The sequence below is a fragment of the Nipponia nippon genome, unplaced genomic scaffold, assembly GCF_047370975.1.
Source record: "Nipponia nippon isolate SJK-2023a ecotype South Korea unplaced genomic scaffold, ASM4737097v1 scaffold_8, whole genome shotgun sequence".
Classification (NCBI taxonomy): Eukaryota; Metazoa; Chordata; class Aves; order Pelecaniformes; family Threskiornithidae; genus Nipponia; species Nipponia nippon.
In genome coordinates, this window is record NW_028262402.1 from 19598211 (window position 1) to 19618127 (window position 19917).

Consider the following 19917-nt stretch of genomic DNA (forward strand, 5'->3'; position numbering starts at 1 on the left):
CTGTTTTAGCCTGCCAGTTACCACAGGTCTTCCCTCTCCCTCTACCCCATCCCTCTTGCCCCCAGAGAAGTTTCAGGTTTTTGGGCTGCTTTTCATAAGAACAGTGGTCCCTTTAATACTGCATATGAATTGCCTGTCCCTTCAAGACAAGGATGCTACCAGCAGCAGCTTGAGGAGCACTGAGGTCTGTGTGGTCCAAGAGGATCTGTCATTTTAGAACTCTAGCAGCTGTGTCTTGAGAAATACAAAAAAAAGAACTATGACCCTAGAGTGAGAAGAATTCAGTGAAGTCTGAATTCACTTGAAATCTTGGAAATCTTCTGGCTACAAAGGTGAAAGAGCTCCTTGTTTTCTCATTTCATATCTTGCTGGATTAAGCACCTTGCTGCCACTCTGTTCAAGGTCATTTTAGTGTCCCTCCCATCTCACTTCCACCCTCTTCTCCCCACGCCTACCCTTAGAACAAGGTATGTTGAATTTGAAGATGTCTCACTGCTCTGGCCATCGAGTGAGATAGAAAAGATGAACGTCAGCTTGCTGCAAAGGATTCTCTTATGTAGGACATGCCTGTGCATGAGGACATATGGCAGCCAAGGGAGCTTCTCCCTGTCCAGTAAAGATTAGTGTGAGTTTTGTAAACCCTTAGACTGGATCAAGTAAATTAAAAATGAAGCTGGTTTACATTTTCACTTGAAAGCTGGTTTACATTTTCACTACTTCCTCTGTCCTTTCCATGCCTGGAAAGAGTGAGAGACAGTGAACATAAACTGAAATGAGAGGTTCCAACTGAATGTAATGAAAAAAAAATTCTCACTATGAGGACAGTCAAATAGTGGAGAAGGTTGCCCAGCAGGATTGTGTAGTCTCCTTCTCTGGAGTTTTTCAAGACTGGACTGAGGAACCAGAACCTGAGTAACCTTGTCTGACCTCATAGCTGACTCTGCTTTGAGTAGGAGATTCAACATATCTCATATCTGTTTAACCTAACTTATCCTATGAACCTGCAACTAATCTGTAGCTGTTCTGTGAAGGTGAGAAATGGCTGTGAGAATCGGAATATCCCAGGCTAGCTTGTGGGAATCCATGTTTGTTTGGTCTCAGTCCGTTTCCAGCTTTGCCACTGTGTCAGTATGCTCCCAGTACTGGTCTTTTTAAACTTAATCAGTGGAAAGACCAGACAGGTGCTTGTGAGGCACAAAGAAGCAACCTGCTGAAATATAGCTTGAGCAGGAGCTCATCTATAAATGTTCCAGTTTTCTGGAGGTAACACTTGATTGGGGATATTCATGTTGAAAGCATGCTGCTGCTGTTGCAGCAGTATCATTCCTAAGAGCTGTTCACTATCCCTTCTTGGGATGAAGGAGCTGAGGCTGAACAGATGGGCTTGCAGCCTTGACTGGGCCTGTACGTGCATGCCTGGACTCTGTTGGCAGGAATTCTGTGTGCTTTCCAGCTGGAAATGTGATGGAAGTGTAGGTAACTGATACGACTGTGGTCTGCATGGAAAAGGAAGGGAGCACTCTAAACTTGCTGTTGGCTCTGACTGGAAGGAGTGTTACTTTATTCGGTGGAGGACATCAGTGGTACATCTTACCAGTTAACTGAGTTATTGGTTCAGCCCTCAATCTTCCCAAACTGGTCCCAGTTCTATTGTTCTTCTGCAACATTGCTCAAAAGCAGAATGGGGAGAATTTGTTACATGAAGAGTCAGCAGCCTGGGAGAGATGTGAACTGTTGCTGGTAAGCTTTACAGGGATTTGCTAATTGGAGCTGGAACAGTGATGCTAAAAGAAAAAATGAGACTGGCAGCACTTGGGACAAAAAGCGAGACAAAAGTCCCCTGTTGCACTCATATGCCTCTTCTTCAATGTTATGCTTTGTTTTCCTCTTCTCTTTCATCTTGTTCTTTTGCAAAGAGGCTTTTAGTCAAAGGAAGTGTTTGAAGCCCATGTGAAAATGTTTAAGAGCAGCATTTTAATAACCAAGCTAGTATCAGGTTTAGCCTGGGAATAAATGTTTCTACCCTAACCCGGATTTATTTTTTTTAAAATAAAACTAGTGGACACTACACATGCTATGAAGTCAGAAGGAATTTCTATCCTTTCCCCAGCTAGCTGTGCTCAAGACAAAAGTCCTGCTGAGGTCTTTTTTTTTTTTTTTTTTTTTTAAACTAGTGAGGATTTTTTTTCTCAGAAATACTTTCTCAAACATCCCTTCATATTAGACTCACTCTTACTGTAATCACTTTATTTTTTTCCCTGTACTGTACAGAAAGTTAAGTAAGCTCAAACAGGATGGTACAGGAAGTATTACTTAAGCACATGATGAGGTAAACGTAATACTTCCTGGAAGAAACAAGGTACCCTTTCAGCTGTGATATTTTGTCATCCTTGTTGTGCATAGCTTGCTGGTAAATGGACAGAATTTTTGCCTGATAGCTTTGCATCCAAACTCTGAAAGTATCTAGTGTCAAAACATGAGTGAAACCTCAAGTAAATGGAGTCTGTTTCTGACATCAGCTGTAAAGTGGTAGCTACAGTTTCTCCTGCATCTTTTTTGGTTTTGTAACCCAAACCAGAGGAGATATTTCTTATCCCTAAGAGTAAGTGAGGGTTGAAGATTCAGCCAGTTCTGTATCTGCTTGCCACAGAGACTGAATATCTTGCCATATCAGTTTGCCAACATTTTAATGTGACTTCACAGTAGTGTCACAAAATGACCTTAAAACTTCAGTGGGAAGTGGCCAGAAATACAACTTCTTTTGTGCACTGTGCATTTTGTGTAGGCTGGCAACGACATACAGCTGCTCTCGTAGAGAAGGTTTCTGGCTATGACGAACTCTGCTTGAAAGCGCTATTTTGGAGGATCTCAAGTACCTATGCAAACTCAGCTGTTCATTACCATTCTGGTTGCTAAAATTACTAGAGGCTATTTTCTGCAGGAGCAGCATGCCTTTTCTGGATGTGGTCAGGTAAGCCTTGTCTTGTTTTGGTGTGTGCTGTAGCGCTGATATGTGCATTTCTTTCTGTCATGCCTACCCAAGCAAAGATCTAGGAAGCCTGCAGTGCGTTGCTGCTTGCTGCTGGACCGTGTTGTGCTACTGTGACTAAATTTCTTGAGCAACATCAACGTGTGGAAAACGAAGATGCAAATACTCAATCTTCATCTGAGCTTGCTGTTAGTTCTGCCTTGTTCAGTTTCATGTGTTGATGGCTTGGAGTGGGAGAGTTCACATACAGCTTGGTTTTATGAAGCAAGATTTAGGAATACAAAACTGATGCTGTTGTAGGTCAGACTAGCAATTAAGAACAAAGCAGACAAACTGGGGGGAAATGAGCCTTGCCTGGAGGAACTCTGGGCTTCCTTTGAGTTCTGCATTCATTTTCTGTGGAGTGGGTAATTTGGAAAGCTGTGTGAAGAAGCAGTGGGTTTTGTGGCTCTTGTGCTGTTGTAGCTCTTGTATGGTCTGTCAAACAGTTGCACTTGGCTGGTGTGGTCTGCAAGGCAGAAAAGTGTGGTGGCATAGCTGAGCCCTCTTGAGCTTTTCCTAAGCAAGTCCTGCAGCAGCTGTTACAGCTGTAATGCGGCCTGACGTGGGCTAGAAGGTATCTGTGCTGCTGCCTCAACTGAAATAGAAAGGGAAGAGGGAGACAATGGAAAAAAATGTGGTGTCTTTCAGATATACCATTGCTTTTGTATATTAAGCTGAGTAGCACTTATTACTGCCCTTTCCTTTGGTTGTGAGATGCGCTCTCACTGAGAAAACTTGGCATCATGGTAGAATGTAGAGCGTATTAACAGACAGCCTCTCCTAATCACTTTTTTAAGGATCTTTTTGTTTTTTTCTTTAGAAACAAACAAAGAACAAAACACCCAGCAAAAAATCCAGCTTTCCACAATTGTTTCTTTGAGTGTGGCTTTGTGCATTGAAAATGTTTGCATGCACATTGGTTAGTGGTTTAGAGACACATATTGGAAAATAAGAGTGTAGCTGAAAAAATTACCAAAAAATGTTGACTCAGTTGTAAGCACCAAGAACATGATTGGAATGAATTTTCATAACATGACATTTTCTGGCGACCTAAGTGGAAAATATCAAATATTACTCTTCATGATTTGTGATGCTTCTGTTGCAAGAAGGGAGGAAGAGGACTGATTTATGGTGTTCGCGTTACTGTGGTTTGCTTTCCTTAACAGTAGGGTGTGTTTTTAATGATGTTCTTCTGAATGCTAACCAGATTTATTTGCTGTAGTTAGATATCTGTGTAAGCACAAATGCTCTTGAGTGATGACGTGGTAGACTGTATGCTTTAGGGCATTTTATCAATAGCTGCATACGTTCAAACACTGCTTAATATTCTGTACTGTTATATAAAATTGTTGTCCAAGGGGAAAAAAACACCACTGCATTACTAACAGATTACTCTGTAAGTGGGCTTTCAACTAAGAATTGGCATCTAGTCAGGGTTTGCCTGAGTGGTATGATAACTACAGACAAATCTGTAAACAAGGGCAAGGTACTGAATATTAGCAGCTGGACAGCTCAGCATAGAGTATTTGAAGTCTTAGAAATGCTAGGTGCTAGTTGCTCCTTCCATCAATCACTTGCTGAGCTGACTCAAAGAGCAAAGGGATCATAGGCCAAAGGGGATCAGCTGAAACATTTTCCCAGTAATTTCAATGTTCATATCCCTGTCACTTTTTCTGTGCTAGCAAGTCAGCTGTCTTTTACTGCATGCAAGGCCTTGGATTGTGAAAAGCAAAAATCTATGGCTGGATGTGGTGACAACTGAGTAGCTTGGTCTGCTCATGTGGAGGTAGAATTGTAAATTAAATCATTTTGTCTCCAGAGCTGAACAGCAAATGTAGACATCTTTCATGTTTACACTAATGATCCTTGCAGTATGCATGTGCAGGACTGTGCTGGACTTTGTTTACTGAATTTCCTATCCTAACATTTGGAGTCATATCTGAAGGCTTTTATGTCCAACAGATTGTGATTCATCTTCATTAGCTGCTTAGGTACTAATCAGAGTTCCTAGATTGTGCCAGTAGCTGAACTTGAGTGACAAAACAGAAAGATTGCAACTAAGGCAAGACTTTCCTTGGGAAAGCAAGTTGAAGTGGACAGAATTGCAAACAATCACTGTGGCTCATCACTGTTTCTTGCAACTTGCCACTTGCAAAATTGCAAATGATCACTGTGGCAAATAATCACTGTGGCTGTTCCTTGCAGTGAACAGTAAAAAACCCAGATGATTTAGTATGCAGATGCTGTGTGGCTTTTAAGTCCTGCCAAAAGAGGAAAGAGAGTACTGATATTGCTTGCTCTTGCTGGAATCCTGGTTAGAGGGAAAGATCTCTTGTAGATGCATCAGATATCACTTCCAAAACTTTGACTTCTCTTTGTTTTCATGGCATTTTTCCGAAAAATTACTAACAAAGATAAAACAATGGTCATTAGTCATCAGGGAAACTTCAGGCTATGTTTTGAGCTCTCAGTTTTGTTTTGTTTTTTAATCATTCACAGACTAGATATTTCTTTAGAAACAATGTGCAATTCACATTTCTGTGCTGCTTTTCACCATGTAGATACCATGTCTGTGGAAGAAATCTGTTCTAGGAGTTTTTAAACAGCAGTCCTTCTCCCTGCCTTGCACTCTTTATGGGGAATGCTAGCAGGTGGCTAAAAGAAGATAAGAGCACATCTCATCTGGCTGAGAGGACATCTTATCTGGTTTTGTTAAATCAGATATGGCAGCTTTTCTGGCTACACGACTCTACGGTCTCAGTCTGCCATGTATTTTGTTCCCGTAGGCAACTTCTTCCCACTATGTATCACAGGGCAATTAAGTCTGGAGGGAGGCCTCTAGCCACTTCCCCTTCTTCTCTGCCTCTTCCCCTGTCCCAAGTAAGGCCATGTTGAAAGTTAGTTACATGCAGAGAAGATAACGCCTCTCTGGGTAATTCTTATTGAACTTAAACCTCCAGCTATCAGGGAAATGGTTACATAATTTGTCTTGATTTTAATAGACTCGCTTTTTGCTCACATCTAGATATCCCTTGCAATATCATCTCAAATGTATAAATATAGATAAATATTTATACTCACTAAAAATATTTTTGATCAGTGCTTATCTCATCCATGCTTTTGAGTAAACTTTCCATAAGCACAGACCCTCACAGGCAGACAAGATTCAAGAAAATATCTTCCTTCTGTGTAAGCATTGAATGGCATTTACATTATGAATGGGTTCTTCCAGTCCTTTCCCCTCTCAAGGTGATTCCTGTGAAGGGGTGAGATTGTGTGCCTGAAGAGAGCTGGCAAGGGCATTGTGAGCATCAGTAGCAGCCATGAGTAGCAAGACTGATCTAACTGCAGGAAATAGTAGTCATAGCTGCAAGCTTCCCTGTCCTGACATTGGATAGTGCTAGCTTGTTTAAAATAGCCACCACATTGGTATTAGAATGTCTTTCGAGGAGAATTGATTCTGCTTGTGCTAATCTTAGAAGAAATTTCTTGGGACACTGTAGTTTGTGTCATGGGCTAGTAAGAACCATTGTGCGAACAGGTGTACATGAAAATACCTGTGCTGCACTCTGTTTCCAAGAGGGCTTCCATTCCCATTTACCATGAGGAATGAATCCTCTTTTACATGGCTTAGAAACTTTGGATTATAGAATGAGAATCACGAATTTTATTTGAGCCAAAATCTGTTTTGCATTGTTACCACTTGAATTGCTCCATTTAGCCCATGGAACAATGAATCCCAAAGGTCAGTGCTCCTGATCAGAAATGTCAATAAAACCTACAAGCAAACCATAGATGTAGTATTATGATGCAACTGGCTGTAGCAACATCTGGAGTTGGCTACTGGCCAAGCTGCAGTAAATGTACAGAATCTTGTGGAGGTTTTTTTGGATTCTTTTTCCCCTCCCCTAAATATAAAGGACATCCCTACTCCTCTTCTATGTCTTTCTCAGAAATGTGTAAGGAGTAAGTAGCTAAGCAGCACCAAAGCACCTCTGAAGAGGTAAAGTCTGCAGAAATTATGAATTTTAAGATAGCAGTTATAATGTTTAATCATTGCTTATTTAACCAAAAATTAGGTGTTGAGGGGGAAGACTTTGTAGAATAAACTTCTGCCTTCAGGGACCTGAAGAAATTTAATTTTTTATTTCTTTGCCTCTGCCATAAAAGAAATACATCTCCAAGGACAGTTTTCATGTCCTTTGGAAGCAGTACTGTTGTTCTTTCAGTCCATGAGGATGTAGGTTTTCTTCCAATGTGTTTTGTTTTTTTAATCAGCTTCCCTCAACTCCACCAACGCCCACCCTTCCTGTTCCCCGCCCCTCCCTACCCCTGAAGAAAAACGTGTAGTTCCTGTCTTCTTGGGCAGGGTATGCTTGCTTGTTTGTTTTATTTCAGTACGTATTTTCTGTGCAAGTTATTAATGTTTTTTGTTGCTGGTTTATTGATAGTTATCATAAAGGGACTTCTCCCCTCCTGCCCTTGCTCTGACTGACCTAATAGTCTTTCTTTACCAGGACTGTTGGAAGGTAAAATTGCCTTGAATGTTTCTTCCTGGGGTAATGAGCTATACATGGACTTCAGTAGGATTTCCATCATGATGCAGGCTGTTTCAAGACATTGCTTTCCACGTCAAGAGGTTATGCCAAGCTCTCACACCAAGGCAGGGGAACAAATGTCTGTTGGTCATTCCTTGAAAGTGGCTCACTTCCGAGTCACTTGGCTTCTGTTCAGAAGGAAAACTGAGGAAAGATCTTCTCGTATCCAGCTTTTCCTGCAGCAAAATCTGGAATCATGAGCATTGGGAGGCAGTTGCTGCAGCCTCAAAGCAAAACATCCCTCTCTGCTGTTGGAATGTTATTGGTGTTCTCTTGTGTCCCACCAGCTGGAGGCATCCAGCTGGACCTGGAAGCAGAGCAGAAAGCAGTTTGACTTCTGGTGGCCTGAGGTGAAATGTGAGCAGAGATAAAACTTCACCACTTCTGTGGTGAATAGACTTTGCACTAATACAATGAGAATTCTGCAGCATGAGTTCTAAAATGTTTGCATAGTATCTTGCCAAGATGGGCGTGAAAAGAAACATCAATGTGAGGCTTGGAATAAGCAAGCAGTTGACTATTTCTGACCTGTTTATGGAGAGGGAAAGGAAATGGATTCAATGGGAGCAAGTGTTCTTGTGTCAGGATGATCTTTGCATTAGCATCTGTCTTATGCCTCTGGCAAGTTATTGGTTGATGTGTAGCCTACCCATACACCTGGTGCAAACAGCTCACTCCCCTTTAATGCTGTTACATGCTGGTTCAGTGGCTCTTCATTGGAAGACTCAAGAGCAGAGCATGTGGAGAGCAGAGGTTTGGGCCAATTCAGCAAGACCTGTTTCCTGATAGAGAACAAGAAGAAGTTCAGAGGAGACTTGGCTTTCTGTGTTCAGACCTAGCTCTGATGTGGCCTTCACCTGCTAGAGACTGCCAGGCTGTCAGGATAATGTCTGGGGAGATGCATCACGTATTCACCAGTACCTGTCAATGTGAGCCTGAGCCTCTGAGCCTTCCCAAGTTTCTTTCTATGCCCACTGATAACTTCAGGTTTTCAGAGACAGGTGAGAAAACGAGGAATACAAGTAGCTGTTGTCCACAAAAGGGCCTTGTTCTTGAGTCATGTTCTCAGGTACTTTTTTTTTTTTTTTTTTTTTTTTTGGACTTCTATCAACAGCTATTTGTTGGGGTTATGGGGTTAGGAGCATTGCCAAGTATTTTGTCCCATGCTTTAGGAAATAGGGTGAAGCTTTATCCACCAGTATGACCAGTATGACCAACTCTACATTGAGCTCTGTACTGTTGAATGGAGATGGGTGCAACTAAGTGTGCTGTGTAAATTCCCAGCAGTAGAATTCTGTCATCTGTCCTGAGTTCTACTTCCAAGCTTCTCAGGTACAAAGGGTGTGGATAGCCTTTGTATTTTGCTTAAAAGTCAATTTCAAAAGTTGGGTTTGCATCGCAATACTGTTTCCAGCATGTTACCTTCATAGTCAGATTTGGCTCACTAGGATAGGGCTTTGGTGGTACAGAAAGCAGCTGAGGAGCTGGTAGGACTGTCATTTTAAATCCTGCACCAGTCCTGAAATCTATAGCTGAAGTGGAGATGGATCTGTTTTATTGCACTTGCACCTAATATGTGTGGGTCAGTACACTTTGGAGTCTGACATACTGGTGTGTCAAAACTTTTTTTTAAGAGTGCAACTACATTGTTTGACCTCTTATAACTGCATGCTTTAGTTTGAGATGAAGCATCTGTTCATTGCAGAAGAATCTGGTTGTTTTGTTTGTCTGTTGCATCCTCTTGGAAGGAAAGCTGTAGAAGCTCACCTATTGGGTTCTGTAAGCAAGTAGTATTGTCTTCAGAGTTTCTTTTTGTTGGTTTCACAGCTGATGATATATCTTTTCAATTGATTTCTTCATGATATATCCCCTAATTCTCTCCAAACTCACCTCAGGAACATGGTGCATCTATAAGTAATGCTGTTGAATTATTTAAGACTATTAAGAGGTTTAGTGCAGCTGCTGGAAAGGTTACCATGATGTTATCTGCTTGTCCTGTGGAGCTTTGTCTGTTCTGTATGTGTTTGTTAGAATTGTTCACCAAATGGGAAGAAGAATGTTAAGTTCAGTCTTGTATATCATAATCTTGTGTTCCCAGATATCTCAGTTTCTGTACCTTGCTGGTCAGGCTCTTGGATTTACACAGGAGTCCAGACTCCTGGAGTCCGATTCTGTTATAACTGCTAATCTGCGAGAATAAGAATTAATTGTGGGGCGTCTTCTAACCTCCTAGTAAAATGAGTTCTTTAAAAACTTCAGTTATTTCTTCTTCTAGTAGCTAATTAACTTCTTGAGCATAATTCTGTAAAAATGCACTCTTCTTTATCAGCAGCAAGAGTTCAAAGGATAAAATTAATAAAAGTGAAAAATCCAAAAAAGTGAAACTTACATTTTTGGACTCCCTGGTCATTCCAGTAACTATTTTAGCACTTGGAGCTGTCATTGTTAGAGATTGAGTGAAAAACATGAGAAATGCTTCATCACAGATGTTCTGTTGTCTTCAACTACCTAATTTTTGAATATCAAGTCTGCACTGAGCTATCAGTGTGTATAATGCTAATACTGCTTGTGGTACAGATTCAGCCTGTTATTGAAAGGAACTGTTTCTGATTTAACTTTTAGTAAAATGACTTTTCTTTACACATACTCTTCCAATATATAAGTAAAAGATGGAGTTTCAAGAAAATTTGTAGGAAGCTTTATAAAAGAGGCTGTATGTAAGTATGTGTGTATAGGTGTGTATGTGTATACACACATATATTTTTATATATGCATGTATAATATATTGTCCTTCTTCCACTTCTTTGCTCTCCCTAGGTTTTAGTTTTTCCTAGAAAAACTCTTCTGCCTTAGGATCAAATATTTATAATTTTTCTAATTGTGGTCCCTGAACATGAACCATGAATCAGTAGCATACTGCCTTCTATTTACAGGTAATCTTTTCTGTGCAGCCTGGTGCTTTGGTCCTGTGGGTAAAAGAAAAATGTTGGTCATGGGCTCCAGTATTGAAATATACTCACACACCAGGAGCCAGTGGTGTAGCTGTGTTTCACACTTAAAATTAATAGTTTAGTTTGTTTTGTGGTTTGTTTTTGTTTTTGTTTTTTTTTTTTAAGTCTTTGATTTGGTAGGATCATGGCTTCTGTTCCTCAGAAATGTACACTTCCTGGTGTAGCAGTGGCTGGCTTCACAGTACTGAAAGACAGACAGATACATACCACATTTCTGACTTTAGAAGAAATAAAATGTTTATCTTTTTGATCCAGGAGCATTCAAGAGAGTATCAGCTGGGTGTTCTTTCTAATACAGCTTTTTCTTAATGCACCATTTTTCCTTGGGCAAGATTATTTTCAAAAGATAGCTCGAAGACAAAGACTGTGTTTTAATTGAAAACGTTTAAAGCACTCTTTTCAAATAAGCTGCCCTTTAAGATACCCTTTTTTTAGGTTTTGCTTGTATGGAAAGGTGATAATGTGGTTATAATTTATAACTAGGAATTATTGTAACCTATCTTGCTTGTATTTACATCATTGGTTTTAGAATATGTTTCTTCAGGTTTACTGTATTTGTAATGTATAAACTTAATATTTTTTTTCCAAGCAGTAACGGCACTGTCTTATTGTAGACATTTCACAGTACTTTTGAAATGGTTTAGAGCAATTACTTGGTTATACTGTTCTTGTTCATATATGAATTGATGAATGCCTTTTATTACAGTAATGGAGAGAACTGCTCTAAATTTTTACTTCATTTGTAGGTTAAAAAGTTTTCCCCATTCTCCCTGAGTCCTTTTATTTTTTTTTACTAACTTTGCAATTTGCTACAATTAATGAAATTCTTGTTTTTTCCTTGCAGCAGTCAGGATAATCACAGAACAGCTGAGGTTGGGAGGGACATCTTGATATTATCTAATAAAAACCCCTGTTCAAGCAGGGTCAGCTAGAACAGGTTGTCCATGGCTATGTCCAGTCAGGTCTTGAATATCTCCACAGATGGAGACTCCACAGCCTCTCTGGGCAACCTGTTTCAGTGTTCGACCATTATCACAGTAAAAAGGTGTTTTCCTGTGTTCAGATGGAATTTGATGTATTTTGATTTGTGCCTGTTGCCTCTTGTCCTGTCACTGGGCACTGCCAATAAAAGTCTGGCTCCATCTTCACTCTCTTCCATCAGGTATTTATATGCATTGGTAAGGTCCCCACTGAAACATATCTTCTCCAGGCTGACCAGTCCCAGCTCTCTCAGCCTCTCCTCATATGAAAAATGCTGCAGTTCCATTATCAACTTCATGGCCCTTTGCTGGACTCAGTCCAGTATGTCTTTCTTGCACTGGGGAGGTGAGAACTCGACCCAGCAGTCCAGATGTGGCTTCACCAGTGCTGAATAAAGGGGAAGAATCACCTTCCTTCACGTGCTTTCAACACTCCTCCTAGTGCAGCCCAGGTTAGTACTGGCCCTCTTTACCACGAGGGTGCATTGCTGGGTCATGTTCAACTTGCTGTCATACAGGACCCCAAAGTCCTTCTCTGCTGAGCTGCTTTCCAGCCAGTTAGCCTGCAGTTTTCCAGCATCTCCAGGTCCCTCTAAATGGCAGCACAACCATCTGGTCTATCACCCACTCCATCCAGTTTTGTATCAGTAGATGGAGCAACCCTGGCTTTGTCTAGCTAAGGCTCTGCAAACTCCAAAGACTGAAGACACCTCCCATGACCTACCTGGTGACCTATCCCAGGGCTGCACTACACACCAGGGGAAGAAGGTTCCCCCAGTGTCCCACTTGGATCTCTCAAGCTACATCTTGTGTCTGTTTCTCCTTATTGCATCTTCTGACACTGCTGGAGAAGGATTTGGCTCTGACTGCCCTTCAGGCAGCTGAAAGGTGCTGTTACATCCCCCTTGACCTTCCCTTCATCAGACTAACCAAAATCATCTCTCCTTATCATAGGCCCCAGGACTCTGCTATCTTAGTAGCTCTGCACTGGCTCCTTTGTAGTTTTATGAACTAGCTCACTCCTTGCACACTCCTCGTAGGGAGTGTGCAGACTGGACACAGTAGGACCCACCTGTTGGTGGGTGTTGCCTCTTTGGGGCCAAGGGTGAAGGCATGACAGCTTGCCCCTTGATTTGCTAGCTGTACTCCTCTTAACAAAGCCCAGTTTTTGGTTTGCTGTATTCAGGAGGGCAGTACACTGTTGCTTTCTGTGAAGCTTCAACAAGTTTAAAAAAATTTATGAGGTCAGTGTTAGTGTAAAGAAATACATGTTCCTTCATACAATGTGAGCTAAGCTCTAATTGCCAATGCTTTTGTTTAGTGTTCTTACTCTAGTCCTAGCTCATTTTCTGCTGATATTCTGTAGAGATAATTGCAGAGAATTTTTTTATCAGCATATATAATTATACTGTGGGATTTATTTTTTGTGATCTTTGTATCTTCAAATTGCACTTCTGAATGATCTCCTCTTGAGGAGACTGCATACACAAATTTCAGTGTTTTGGGGGATTTATATACAGTTGCTTCTAAGTATGCTTTACACAGGCTGACAGGGATTGTGTGCTTCCTGTAATCTGGCTCTGTGCAAGGTGAGGAATGTTGGTGGAGGCATGAGGCTGTGCTGTGATTTTTAGCTGGAGCAAACTTTTGCTTCCAGCCAGTTACCAAATGTAGAGGTAAAATTTTGAAGTCTTGTACAAGCTTGCTATCTGTATAATTATGTGGCTAGTAAGGAATGGATAGAAGCTGAATGCTCTAAAATTATTGACTGTGATGATAAGTCATGGTTAGTAGCAATGCTGACGCAATTTTCTTTCTTGCCAACAGAGTTTCAGAAGCAGGAAGGCATGAAGTCCCATCAGAAAAACATGCAGCTCTATGACACACCCTATGAACCAGAAGGCAGTGGTGTGGAATCCGATTCTGAAAGTGTGGTGAGTCACCGTTTACGAGAAAGCAAATTGCCACAGGATGATGACAGGCCTGCAGATGAGTATGATCAGCCATGGGAGTGGAACAAAGTCACCATCCCAGCTCTGGCAGGTAGGATTCCTAGATCCTAACCAGGAAATTGTCTCTCACACTCATAGCATAGGTACTTGTCTTTAGGAGAATTCAAGTATTTCTGCTCTTTTGGGGTGTGTGTGTGTGTGTGTATAAATCTCTGAAAAGCAAATGTGGGTAGTCTCAGATCTTTACCTGCTGCAGAAATGTGGAACATTGCACTTTTTGTTTGGTGCTTCAGCTGACCTGTTGTCAACTATTTCAGCACTTGGTTCCCATTAGTAAAACTTCTGTTTCTCCCGCTCCTTGCCCCTACCCCCATTTTAATGGACATGATGTAGATAGTGTTTATTGTTGGAGTGGCTCTATGATGAGGGAGTTGCTTTGCAAGGTCCTTAAATTGTGGGGCAATTCTTAAAGGGGCAGGACAAAAAATATCTGTGTAACGTATATGCAGTAACATGCTTCTACTCGGTGATGAATTTCTTGCTATTTGGAGTTTTTTTTATTGTAATTGCAAGCATTTCTATGGATATGTAGAACTTGGCTTTGGATTCATCCTTTTGAACTGCTGAAGTTCTCCCACATCAGCACTTGTTCGTGAGGGAGATCTGACACAAACTGGTTTTTGTCTCTGTGGATGTCTGTGTTGGCATTGGTTACACTTCTCTTTTTTTCCTTTCTGTTACTTTGTGGAAAGGGCTGCGGGGGCTTTATTCAGCGAGGATGTGATTCTAGAGGCCAAGGCTTTTTCTTTCATAGAGCTTCTGTGTGCCCAGCAAGGCCCAGGTGTATCAGGTAGTCTGACCATGTTCCAGGATGCTCTTGTGGGGTGCTAGGGTCATACATGCTCTATGACGTTCCCCTCAAGTGGCATGTTCTAGAGAAAAGCTGTGTCTAGAAGCAGGGTTGTTCCCCTTCCTTTTTAGGAGTCAGCTTGGCAGAAAGCTTGGAGAGCTGTGGGTAGTGATGATTGTGGGGATGAGAAGGGAAGAAACGAGATGTGGCTCCGGAAGGAGTATGGAAGAAGCCTGAGAGCAATGATTAGTAGTCAATGTTAATTTAGGCTGGGTAAATCCTGCTTGACAAACCTGTTTGCTCTCTGCATTGAAACTACTAGATCTGTTAATGGAAGGAGAGCAGTAGGTGTCATCTATGTTGACTTTAGCCTTCAGCATGTTGTGCTGTGGCATCAGCTGTGTTACCTGGTTTGGAATGCTGTAGCCTAGATGAGTAGACTACTAGATGCATGAAAACCTGTGAGGGTCACTGAACGCAAAGAGTAGGGCTTAGTGATTTATACTCTTCCTGGAGTCTGGTTACAAGTTTGATTACTCGGAGTATCTGTTCTGGAACCCTTCCTGTTCAGCATCTTTATCAGTAATCCAGAGGAGGAGGAGAGGAAATGCACCTCATCAAGTCTGGAATTATATCAGATGGGGGGGAGGGGTTGTGTGTGTGCAGAGCAGCCATTGAGAGCGACCTGGACAGGCTGGAGAAATGGGCTGACAACAAACTTACAAAATCCAACCAGGACAAACTCAACGACCTGCACCTGGAGCAGACTAACCCTTTGCAAAAATATGGACCAAGGGCTGGCTGACTTGCTGGGTTACAGCTTTGCTGGAAGGGGCTTAAGGAGTCCTTGGGGAAAGTGGACTAAATGCAGTGCTCCCCAGCAGTGACGAAGGCTAGCAACATCCTGGCCTGCGTGAACAGGAGCATAGGCAGTAGATCAAGCAAAGTGACTGTTCCTCTTTACTTTGCATTTCTTACACAACCTGTGTAATGTCGTGTCCAGTATTATGATGCAAGAAGGCTGTCGATAAATGTTGATGTCAGCAGAGAGCCACCAAAATGACAGGAAACTGCAGCACATGACTTGTGAGGAGACACTGAGAGAACTGGGCTTGCTTAGCCTGGAGAAAAGAAAGCTTTGGGGGCACGTAATAGCAACTTTCCAATGCCTATGAGGAGATCTCTGAGAAGATGGAGCCAGGTTCTTCACAAATGAGCAGGTGTGTGATGGGAAGATGAGACATAAGTTCAATCAGGAGAGGTTCTGACTCGATATGGGGAAAATTTATTTTCTCTGCAAGGACAGTCAAGCATTGAAACCGATTGTCCAGTGAGCTTTTGCAGTCTCCATTTTTAGATTTTTTCATCTTGTGTGAAGGGATGACTGGATAAAGTTCTGAACAACCTGATCTGATCACTTAGCAGACCCTGCCTTGTGCAGGTTGTACTAGACACCTGCCATGGTCCCTTTCCACCTGAATTATTCTATGATTTTGCAATTCTCTGTGCCACGCTGCACAAATGAGAAGTGACTTCTCTCCACAGCTATAGAGGGCTACTGTTCTGTAAACAGAGCCTGTTGTGACAACACACTTCTTGGGTGTTTCTGACCTGATCCCCTAATAGGTAGGCATATGTGGGCGACAGAAACGTGTTTCTCTTCTAGGACAGTGAAGTATAGCAGTGGGGATCTGTTGTGAGAGTGATTCTGCCTCTCTGCTTCATTTGTTCTTATGTCTTTAGATTGTGGTTTATTTGGGTTTGTTTCCAAGCCAAGCTGATGTCTGTAGTGTCCATCCTGTGAAATGTGGGTGGGAGCAAGAGACACATGGATGAACCTAAAACAGCTGCTTAAAAAGAAGTGTCTTGCCCAGCATCCCCTTTCCTCTTGTTGGGCCCCTGTGGAACAGAAGAGCAGGATAGAGAAAACTGATTTCTACTTCCTGGCAGCATGGTTTGCTCTGGCATGTGAGCTGTTAATAACCTTGCAGAGTTCCAGGCTCAGTCTCTTTCTCATTAAGCCTGTGCTGATAGTTCTTTCAAGCTGGCATCTAAACCAGCATCCAGTTCTGCTGGATGCTGTGCAGGTAAGGTAGTCTCTCTCCCTAAAGAGCACGAACTCCAACACAAAAGTCTAACCTGCTTGTGTGGCTTCTAGTAGGATATACAGTTCTGCTGCTGAGCTCTGTGTGGTGGAAGCAGGCTTTGGTTCAGGCTTTGCTGGACCAATTGAAATGCTTGCAAGACTTGTGCTGGGAGATTGCCTGGCTGTGAGATCCTGGCTATGATTTGGGATATCTATTGTGTGTCAAGACAGTCTAATCAACAGAGACTACGTTTCTGGTGCCACAATGGCTGTTTTGCAGATGCTGAACATCACTCTGGTGTATATGTGTAAAGCCTTTTGCTTTGGGTTTATGCTATGGCATTGGTGTCTGTCCCAGTTCAGTAGATATTTCCGTGCCTTTTCATGTGACCTTATGATGGCAGCAATGTTGCCTTTGCCTAGAACATATGTGCAGCCTTCATCTCCTGACAGGTGAGCCTTACTACACAGCAGCATGGTCTACAGTAACTCTTGTAGAGGTAGGGTGTCTGCTATCTGGAAGGATCCACAAGCTACCCACAGCACATGTAGGGGCTGTGCAGTTCATTTGCAGTGGGTCTTAGGCTGCTCTCTGTATTGTTTTTCAGGGAATTTCTTTATTCTTCATTACAGATTCAGGAGGGTTTTCCACCGTTTTCCCTCTGCCAGCACATCTGCATCTTACCCATCTTTCCTTCTTTTTTTGTAGTCATCCTTTCCCCTTTCTTTTGTCCTACAGAACTGCATCTATGTCTAGACTCTCTCATTCATCCTTCTACCTGACACTTGGTCCCACTCTGTTACCTTCTTACACATCCTTGAGATTTGTCTTCTCCCACCTTCAAACACCTGCTCCCTATCACTCTAGACCCTCTCTTATTAGCTGTATGTGCATTTCTGCCCACAAGGAAGAAGAATGGTGTGCTTCCTCATTCATCTCCATCCTTCTAGCCCTCTGAGCTGGGCCAGATGCCATGTCTGGGCTACAGCGACTACAGATTGCTGTTAAAGAGCTCCTGCAAAGGAAGCTGAACAATTAATTCTTGCTGACTGTGTTAGCTGAAAGGCTTCCAGTTATTTTTTGCCAACATGTCCAGTGTTTGCTTGGCTGGAGTCATGTTCAGCCATTCTTGCATGTTTGACATGTTTGACAGTTTGAGGTTAGAGGTACTTTTGAGCAAATATTTTTTTTTGAAAGTGAAAGGGTAAGTAAAGCCCTTGGACTACATAAAAGGTCAGGGAGGAACAAAAGCTTGAGCCAGTGACACTTAAGTCTTCAAAGGTGGAACTCTTCAGGGCTGTTTATCTCTCTGTAGCTTGCTTCTGTGGTTTAGCGTAGGACAGGGATTCTGTGAGTTGAGTTTTTCTTTACGTATTAGTTTTGATCATTTTCCAAAGGCAAAAAGTAACATCATAGTTATTGTGATCTTTCTGCACATGGATGGTGATTGCGTGCTACCCAGAAGTCATTTTTCTTTCAAAGTATGCAACATACCTAAACTAGAAACTTCATTGTTTAGCAACAGTAAGATACAAGCTGTGGGACCAGTACACTTTACAGATTTCTCAATTAGTAATACAGCAGCCACAGAAATGGGATTATTAGTTTTAAAAGTTATTGTTTTGAGAGTCATATGGGTGCATACAGAAATCTTAGACCTTGTTCTTCATGTATTGTGCATATTATATGAAATGGCTGTTTTTTAATTCATTGAATCCAGAGAACAGATTCATTAGTTTCTACTGCATACTTTTTTGTGCACAACTCATTTGGTGTTTGTAAAGTCTTTGAGCTCTGTAATCATCTCCATGCCCACCTTTTTGGTCTTTATCAGGTAAATTCTGAAATAGTTTTTTTGAACGTTGATTTTAAAGAAGAGAATCTTAGTTTTGACAATTTTTTTCTTCATCTGTAGTTTTTAGTTTGTCTACATGTGACTGTAAATTAATAAGGCACAATCCATACAATATGAGATTTTATCATTGCCCTATGTGTAAATATTCTTCTAAGCATTGTGTAGTTAACTCTTATGAAAGCACACTGAATTAAAATATTGCTTTACAAAAGTAACAGACTAAAAAGAAGTTTAATTAAAAAGTATTATGATATGGTTGAATTCCTTATGGGTTCAGCATGCAGCATTCTGTTTTAAAATGCTAAGAGAGTAAACATTTTTTGAGATTAATTTGATTTTTTTGATTGCATCTGTCATTCATTATAACTTAGTATATCTTAGGTACCCAGTTATTTGTTACAAAGCAATGCATAAGGATTAGTTGCAAGCATAGATTTAAGCTGCTGTCTCATCTGGTGTCTCTATACTTAATCTAACTCCTAGGAATTACAAATATTTAAAATAAAGAAAGAAGAGGTCCAATTTCTGAGTTTGAAACAGTGGGAAGTTTGCAATGGAAAAGTTTTGACCCTCTGCTGAGATGTGTGAAGTGCTTTTCTGGCTTATTGCGTACTGTTGTTCTGTAATGTAGCTAGCTAATGTAACTAGACCAGGTGGGGATTTTTTCAGTTCTTAGCTGATGTTGATTTCACTGAAGAGCACAATGTTGATCTAAGTGGTATTAGAAATTCTAGCAATGGACAAGTCCCACTTTACAGGTCCACAACTACCATCCCCCAACTACTTGGAGTTGTGGAGGCTGTGAACCTGAAGGGGCTCTCTGCTAAAACTTTCCTATTTTGAGAAGTTCATCTGAAGGGAACAACAGATATTTGTGATGTGAAGTGCAGACACAAAGAGACTTATGTAACCAATGTTTTTGTTTTGCCAGGTGATAGACCTAGGAAACAAAGCAATATGGCAAGCAACACTAGAATTATCATGAAGTTAATTACTCATGCAAGTCTTTTAAGGAAAACATTTGTTCCTCTGCAATGATTTCAAGATTTTTTGCTGAAGCATGGATAGAACCTGTTTATCTCCAAACTGGAGTTAGAGATGTGCCAGACTGAAAGTGTGCACGAGCCATGAAGTCTGTTCAGGCTGAGGGGAGCATGTCTGCACTGTGGCTCCTAAGCATGGCTCTGGGGCTGGTGTCATGCTGACACTTGTGGAGCAAGCTATGTATAGCCTTCCTCAGGGACTTATGCTGTTAACTGCAGTGCTGAAAGGTGTGTCTCTGTACAGCAGAGCTGGAGTGCAGCATTTTGACTGTCTGCAGCTTGAATTCTTTCACAAACAAATTTGATTTTGTTTCATTGGAGGCTGTACAGCTGAAGCTGAAATGTGGTTTTGGTGGCTTTTATGGGAAGTAGGCAGGTCTTGTTAGAGGTCCTGCCAAGCTGGACAAACTGGTTTGCCCAGAAGAGCTGAAGTTGGCAAAGTAACAGGAGCAAAGTAGCTTTCTGGTACATAAGTCTGGCTGGAAAAGGAGATAGCAACACCAGAGAGCC

General features: G+C 41.5%; 1 protein-coding gene across 3 annotated transcripts in view; it reads left to right on the forward strand.

The window, feature by feature from the left end:
* SHB (SH2 domain containing adaptor protein B) overlaps window positions 1–19917 on the forward strand; it is a 138071-nt gene that overhangs the window by 30371 nt on the left and 87783 nt on the right. For all 3 annotated transcript variants that reach the window (XM_087741678.1, XM_087741677.1, XM_087741676.1), the window contains exon 3: window positions 13448–13663. In XM_087741678.1, the coding sequence (XP_087597804.1) occupies window positions 13448–13663 (216 nt within the window). The remainder of the gene's footprint in view (window positions 1–13447; window positions 13664–19917) is intronic.